The sequence below is a fragment of the Tyto alba genome, unplaced genomic scaffold (genome assembly GCF_018691265.1).
Source record: "Tyto alba isolate M040663 unplaced genomic scaffold, T.alba_DEE_v4.0 Super-Scaffold_38, whole genome shotgun sequence".
NCBI classification, from domain to species: domain Eukaryota; kingdom Metazoa; phylum Chordata; class Aves; order Strigiformes; family Tytonidae; genus Tyto; species Tyto alba.
In genome coordinates this window covers 31,905,507-31,912,616 of record NW_024881313.1, presented here as the reverse complement: position 1 = coordinate 31,912,616, position 7,110 = coordinate 31,905,507, and the positions used below count along the sequence as shown (strand labels likewise).

Sequence of the window (7,110 nt, the reverse complement as noted above, 5' to 3'; positions counted from 1 at the left end):
GCGTGGGACAGGGTTTTACTGAGAACTAGAGGAAAATCTGACATGAATCCCTTAGTTTGGGATGAGCATAACAGTTTGGACTTCAAAAATAATCAATAGTCTTTCTGCTTGTGAAGTATTTCATTCCCAGCAGTTTCACGGAGAGTTTGAGGGGGATTATATATTTATGGTTTCCCATTTGAAAGACTTTTAGCAGGTTTACCTCGAACATATGGATCCTATTTTGGTTCTTTTGTTTTAGCACTTAATGCTTATGAAATTGCCAGTTAATGACATCCATGCCTAAACCATGTTGCTTTTTAAAGTAAAATGTCTACCAAAGGTCCATGTTCATACTTACCACTTCTCAAGTACAGCAATGAAAGTTTTAAGAGGCTTGTTACCTACTGTGTCTGGGGGAGGGAACCGATCAAATAATGAAATTACAAACAGTGGGTTAGATTAAAGCCTTGCTAGCCCTGCCTGCTCTGGGTTGTAAGGCAAAGCAATCCCGCTACCATCAGTGGGGCACCCCAGGGCTGGGTGTGGGGGCACCCTGGGCATGGGTGTGGGGAAGCTGGGGTCGAGGGGGATGAAGGTGGGGAGCATGAGCGCCCTGGAGCAGGGTGAGGGGTGCCGGGGTCGGGTACAGGGGGGTGAGGCTGGGTGTGGGGGCACCCCGGGGCCGGCTGAGGGGGGTCCCCAGGGCGATGCTCGGCTGGAGAGCGTGTCCCCTGTCCCCATCCCAGCCTCTGGCTGACCCGGGGCCACGGGAGATAACGAGGACACTTTGACGCTGCCAGGGGTGGGAAACTCCGAGGCACCCACCGCCCCGGGAGCGTGCGCGGAGCCTCCGCGGGCGCGGCCAGGCAGGGCGCGGAGCCTCCGCGGGCCGCGCACGTTACCGGGCTCCGCTAATCACCCTGAGCCTTTGATTGCCCTGCACGTGGGGACGAGCCTCCTCACTTCAAAAGAGCGTGGGAAATCCTGATTAAAAAGCTTTTCTCCCCCATTGGGATCGACACCTTCTTTGAAGCCCTTCCAAGCGACAACGCAAACGTACCCACAGCCAAAGGACCGTATCTATATTTTAAGTGACTTTAATTTCTCTTTCCCCCCTTCTTGCTCTCTTCCCCCCTCCTCTCATTTCAGTTTTGGAAACACCTGGTAAGTTGTAAAATGATTTACGAAGTGAAAGTGTTAAATGAGGCCACCAGCTGTAAGACTGACAGAGCTTTATGAGTTTTATTAGGTGCCCTATTATGGAAAATAAACTTTAATCCGTCCATAAAAACAGAATCTGAAAAACATATTTGCCCTTGTAGTCTGGAACACTGAAGGTATTCTTGTGAGACGCTGGGCTTTAAAGAGATTACTTTTATTGAGACAGACACAATACACCGGGAGGACTTTGATACAGAGTCCGTGAATAGTTGCCTGTACCCCGCAAAGCTGTTTTTCACAGGGCTGAGACACGTTTGGACACACACCTCTTGGGCATACAGTAAATTTCTGGCCCGGCCGGCGCACGTTTGCCAGCTTAATTAGCGGGTATTTAATTGGAAATGAATGGTCGAGGGAGGATCTTGTTTTGGGAGGTGATCTCAGGTAGCTCTTGATTTTTTGTTTTTTAAGATAACGATGTGTCCTCCAGACACGTGTGTTTTAGGTATTTTAAGGTGTAAGCAAGAAGCAAATCCTGCTGGAAGTGCCAGGGGCGCGCCGCCGGGTTCAGGCGGAGGAGCCGCCGCGGCGTTGCGCGGCCCTGCGCGGGCGTTGCGCGGCCCTGCGCGGCCGCTCACCGACGGAGATACAGCCGCAGTCAGCGGCGTGGAAAATCGCAGAGCACCTAACGCGTTTATTTTTCTATCGCCTTAAATTCTCTACAACCTGCGGCCGAAAGGAAATCGTTTCCAAACTTAAAGCAGAGCCCCAGACATGATTGTTGCCGCGCGAGGGGGGAGTATCGATCAAGCCCAAATCAAGTTTATCCCCATCGAGTCTTTTTGACATATGATTTACCCCGTGAACGTGGGGGCTTTACGGCGCATCCTCCCGGCGCCCTGGCTATGCCGGGCCGGCAAAGGCAGAACTAACCGCGTTTTCTCTAAATGCCGCTCCTGGAGGCCGGCACCACCTGAAGGTCTCCGTCACGGACAGCTCTTTTCCTTCGTGTAATCTCACGCCATAATTTTATGCATCCTCCAACCCCTGTTTCATGGGTCGGATTTTTATAGAAGTCGTTTAGAGGGGCCACGCTGCTCTCACGTGAAAGGTTAACGCGAGTTTGTAAAAAATAGCTGCCTTTTTTTTTTTTTTTCTTTTTTCTTTTTTTTTTTTTTTTAAGGCGTACGGGAGTGAGAACGCTCCGTATTTCGGAGCTCTTCATCCTCTGGGGCTCGACGCAGGGGGACGCGGGGGGTGGGATCCGCGCCCTGTGGCGGGGACCCTCCGCCCCCCCTGCGCGGCCCCACGCGGGAGCGGAGCCGCGCCGTAATTCACTAGCGGGGATGAATTGCCAGACGTGGCCCCGAGCTGGTGGGGATGAGCCAGTGATTATATTTAAATTCGCTCTAATTGATTTGGGGAAGAGCTGCGGTGACAAGGATGAATTGATCTACAAATTTATTGGCGAGATAAATCCCGCAATTATCGAAAAGTCCGCTCGCCGCTGCCGGGGGGGGTCCCATCCTCCGTACCGGGGAGGGTGTGGGGGGGGTCCCTGGTCCCCCTCCACAGCTCCCCGCCGTTTTGCAAGCTGAATGGCCCCTGGAAGCCAGTGCTGCTCCCTCATTTCCTACGCCCTGGCTCCGGGCTCGTAGCCCCGCGGGGGGAGAGGGACCCCCTTGCTCCCACACTCCCCGTCCCGCCGCTCCCCGGGCGGGACACGCAGCTTTGCCGCCGGTGGGGAAAGCAGCAAAACAAAACCCGGGCCGGGGAGGCAAAGCTGTCTTCATTCCTCCCCTGTACCCAGGTGCTCCTCTCGGAAAGACCCACGCCAGTGTCAGACATTGCACGACGGCTGCGGCACCGAATTAAATTCGGGTTAGAAACCGGTTACCTGCTCCTTCCCGGGGCGCTTCGGAACAACCCGGAGCACCGGGACTCCCCGGCCCAGGGGAGTCCAGCGTGTCCCCCCCATCCCTCCCACAGAGTGCTCATACGTCTCAAATACAAAACACCGTTTATTTTCCACCCCATCACGCAGGTGGGAGGGCCTGGGGAATAATTTAGCATGCATAAGTAGAGGTAATTCTTTTTTTTTTTTTTTTTATAAATACGATATACAAAAATAAAGACAGTATTGAGATTTCCAGCAGTTTTAACGTTCATGACATAAACAGTTTTCCCGATATATAGTAAGAACAAAACATTTCCAATATTCAGCAAAAGGAACGCGCGTCCAGGGGGCAGGGATGGGAGGGGGGGTGCCTCAAGTTTTGTCTGATTTTCAGTCAATAATAACACTGTATTCACCGTAAATCCTCTTCCCCGCCCGGCATGCGGAGGAGCCTCTTCTCCATCCCCCTCCAAGCAGGGAGGAATTGGAACAAGGCGAAGGGGGGGGTGGGGGTGAGGGGGAGCCGACCAAGAGCGGCGGGACTCCCCCCCGGCGGGCGAGCGGGAGGCGCGGGGGGGGCTCACTGGGGCTGCGCCGGGGCTCCGTGCCGGCCCCGGGGCTGCGTGTCCTCCTCGTCGGCCTCGGAGCAGTCGGAGGAGTGGTAAGGGCAGCATCGCCCGGCCGCCGCCTCCTCTTCCTCCTCCTCCTCTTCTTCGTCCTCGCTGTCGGGCAGCTCCCGCATCCTCCTCCCGCCGCTCTTCTCCGGGGCGGGCAGCAGCAGCTCCTCGTCCCCCTTGTCCTCCCCGCCGCCCCCCTTCTGCTTCTCGGCCTCCTGTGCCGCCTGCTCCTTCGCCTTCTTGCTGCGCTTCCACTTCATGCGGCGGTTCTGGAACCAGATCTTCACCTGGGGGAGACGCGGGGGGGGGGGACACACACCACCTCATCCACCGCCCACTCCACCCCACCCCGCGCCCACGACGGCAGCACCCTCGCCCGTGGGGACTCACCTGCGTCTCGGTGAGCATCAGCGACGTGGCCACCTCGAAGCGCTTGGGTCGGGAGAGGTACTTGTTGAGCTTGAACTGGTGCTCCAGTTCCAGCAGCTGCTGACTGGTGAAGGCCGTGCGGGGCCGGCGGCACTTCCCCAGCAGGTTGGACTGTGCCTGGGCTGGGAGAGGAAAAGGGGGGGGGGGCGGGGGGGGCAGCGCGGAGGTGAGTGCGGAGCCGCCCCGCCACGGCCGAGCATCCCCCGTGGGACAGGGGTGGGAAGTGGGGAGGCAAGGAAGACGCGGTGAGGGGGGAGAAGGAAGGAAGGAAGGATGGACAGTTATCCACCGGAGCACGGACCGAGGGAGGGATCGCCTCCAGCCCCTCCGGCTCCGGGGCTGCTCGGCTTGCACAGTGTCAGGGGATCCCCCATAGGGACCAGAAAAAAAAAAAAAAAAAAATCAAATCTTCTAAATAAAGAAAAAATATGTCTCTTGATTTCCCAAGAGCGTAACAAATGCGAGACAATAAAACGGAGCCAGGGATCGCGGCGAAGGGGTACCGGGCTCTCCTGGGAGCAGCAATTTGCTCCATTTAATGCTTTAGTTAAACGTGCCGCCCTCCCAGCCCGCCCATACCCGTTTAATTAACGGGATTGCAGGCGGGCACCCCTCCGGCAGGCCGCGGGCCGGGAGCGCCGGCCACCGGCCGCCCATCGGAGCGTAAAGCAGCAGCGAGGGGTGGAAAACTGCCTTTGAACAGGGGAAAAATAATAATAATTTTAAAAAGGAGCTTTTTTCACGTTCAGAAATAATAGTTAAAATCAAGGATTGTATATTAAAAAAAAAAAAAAAAACAAACAAACAAAAAAAACCACACAAACCCCAAAAACCCAAACAAACAAAAAAAAAGAGACACGGCGATGTTCATGGCAAGGACATAGGTAGAGAACTGAGCCACTTTGCGGGGCCCGGACACCCCCCAGGGATGCGACGCGGCATCGCTGCTACTCATTTCTCAAAGTATTTTGGCACTTTGGCTTATTTGGTTTAGAAAAATCAAAAAACTCCGGAGGGGCGGCTCTTGCTCCCCGGCCGCGTTTGGAGGCAGCTCGCTAAAGCCGGCAGAAAGAGAAAAGGCCAGTGTCCGCTCCCGGGCAGCAGCGCCGAGGAGATTTTCTCACTGCGGTGCGATTTTCCGAGGCTCCATTCTCGTTTCTCTCCGGTTATTTATTTCCCCTCTGCACCTTGTTTGAGAGGCAGTGCTCTGACAGCTCTCCTAATTATTTTTTTCTCCTCCCGAATGTTCCAGTCTAAACAACCCCAATTCGAGAGAAAACAATGGACTTTTTTGTCTGCGAATTGGTGTGAAGAGTATGAGAAGAAAGGCGGGGGGGGTAAAAAAAAAATTGCAATTCTTTTCCTGGCATGATTTTTGTAAAACTACACCTCCGGTATTGTTAAATCGGCCATTCCCACAGAGAGCTCACACCTCCGAAAATAATCTTTGCCTAAAACAGATGCACACAAGGTCCCCATCGCTGTGAGGCCTAGTGCTCAGCAACGTGCCTTTGCTGGGACTTCGGGATTGCCTGGTTTAATGCAGCATTTTCAACATTCCCTGGTCCCAAACATTCTAAGTGTATTTATTTCATGTCTGTTCGTTATCCCCAGAGAATGCGGAACCCCAAATTTTTGGCCAAGCCCAGATCCTCCCCATGCCTGTTTATCCAGAGGAGCCTGCCATAATCATTATAAGCCCGTTTCCGATAAAATAGAAATAAAATTAAGAACGGTGGCTGAGTAATGGGACCTGCCACCCTGCTTCTGGGGTGATACATCGATACCGGGTTTTGGGGGGAGATCAAGGGGACTCCTGTCCCTGCCTTGTCCCCACCACCCCTCCCGGGCGGCTTTTACACCCGGTGAACGGTGGGAAAGGGCGTTTGCAGCGGCAGGAAGCGATTTACCGCCTTCCTATTTAACCTGCCGGGAAAAAACAGGCTGTTCGGGGCTCCTCAAGGGACGGGAATGGTGAGGCGACCCACACGGATTCCCACTGCGGATCTCCGTTTCCTCCTTCTAATAAAACTTAAATTAAAAAAAAAAAAAAAAAAAAAAAAAAAAAAAAAAAAAAGTCGCCTCCGGTTTAAACCTGCAGCTTATTTACGCGGGGGCAGGGAAGGGGTTTCCTCCCTCTAAAAAGGAGGCAGGTGCCGGCGGGCCCCTGCACCGGGATGGGGCCGGGGAGGATACGGGGCGGAGGGAGGCAAATACTCACAGCTGAAGTCGGGCATTTTGGGCAGGATCATGCCGGCGGTGGAGGCCCGCAGCCACTGGTCCAGCTGGAAGGTGCCAGCGCTGAGCTTGATGGGGTCGGCGGCGGGGTGGGACGGGTGCGCTCCCTGCACTTGCGAGTAGGAGTAGGAGAGGGCCGGGTGCTGCCCGCCCAGCGCCGAGTAGCCGTACACGGGGTGCCCGTAAAGGGCCGCCTGCGCCGGCATGGCCGGCCCGCTGGGCGCCGCGGGGTGCAGTCCCAGGGCCATGCCGGCCGCCGAGGCGTGGTGATGCGGGTGTGTGCCGGTACCGGGCAGGAAACCGGGTTTGGGGACCAGAGCGCAGTGGGCGGCGAGGAGACGCGGCGGAGAGGGGCTGTCGGTGCGCAGGCAGTCGGCGGGGCCGCCGGCGGGATGCTCGGAGGAGGACGAAGAGGAGGAAGAGGAGGAGGAAGAGGAGGACGGGGGGCTGCCGCTCCCGCTGCTGCTGCTGCCGCTGCCGCCCAGCGAGGTGACCAGGGCCAGCGGCGCGCTCTGCCCCGCCGCCGCCTTGGGGGGGTCGACAGCCAGCAGCGCGTCGATGCGGAAATTTTTGGATTTTTCCATGGGAGCGCCGGCGGGCTGGAGCCGGGAGCGGTGGGAGGAGGAGGAGGGAGGAGGAGGAAGAAGAAGGGGGGGGGGGGGGGGGGGGAACCGCGGCGCGTCGGGCGGCCCCGGGCCGGCCGCGTCTCCCGGCGGCGGCGGGCGGCAGTGCGGCCGCGCTCCGCGGCGCGCCCCTTCAAGGGCCGCAGGCGGCTCCCATTGGGCC

General features: G+C 56.7%; 1 protein-coding gene across 1 annotated transcript; it reads right to left on the bottom strand.

The window, feature by feature from the left end:
• Positions 1–3,620: 3,620 nt before the first annotated feature.
• On the bottom strand, positions 3,621–6,908 carry MNX1 (motor neuron and pancreas homeobox 1). The gene is made up of 3 exons (XM_042802116.1): positions 6,308–6,908; positions 4,048–4,208; positions 3,621–3,944 (listed from the first exon to the last, which is right to left on the bottom strand). Exons 1-3 carry the CDS (start codon positions 6,906–6,908, stop codon positions 3,621–3,623), a joined length of 1,086 nt encoding a protein of 361 aa, XP_042658050.1.
• Between the last annotated feature and the right edge of the window lie 202 nt (positions 6,909–7,110).

Coding starts and splice junctions, on each gene's coding strand:
- MNX1 (XM_042802116.1), bottom strand. CDS start 6,908: ATGGAAAAATCCAAAAATTTCCGCATCGACGCGCTGCTGGCTGTCGAC. Junction 4,209..6,307: donor CAAAATGCCCGACTTCAGCT/GTGAGTATTTGC, acceptor TTCCTCTCCCAG/CCCAGGCACAGTCCAACCTG. Junction 3,945..4,047: donor TGATGCTCACCGAGACGCAG/GTGAGTCCCCAC, acceptor CGTCTCCCCCAG/GTGAAGATCTGGTTCCAGAA.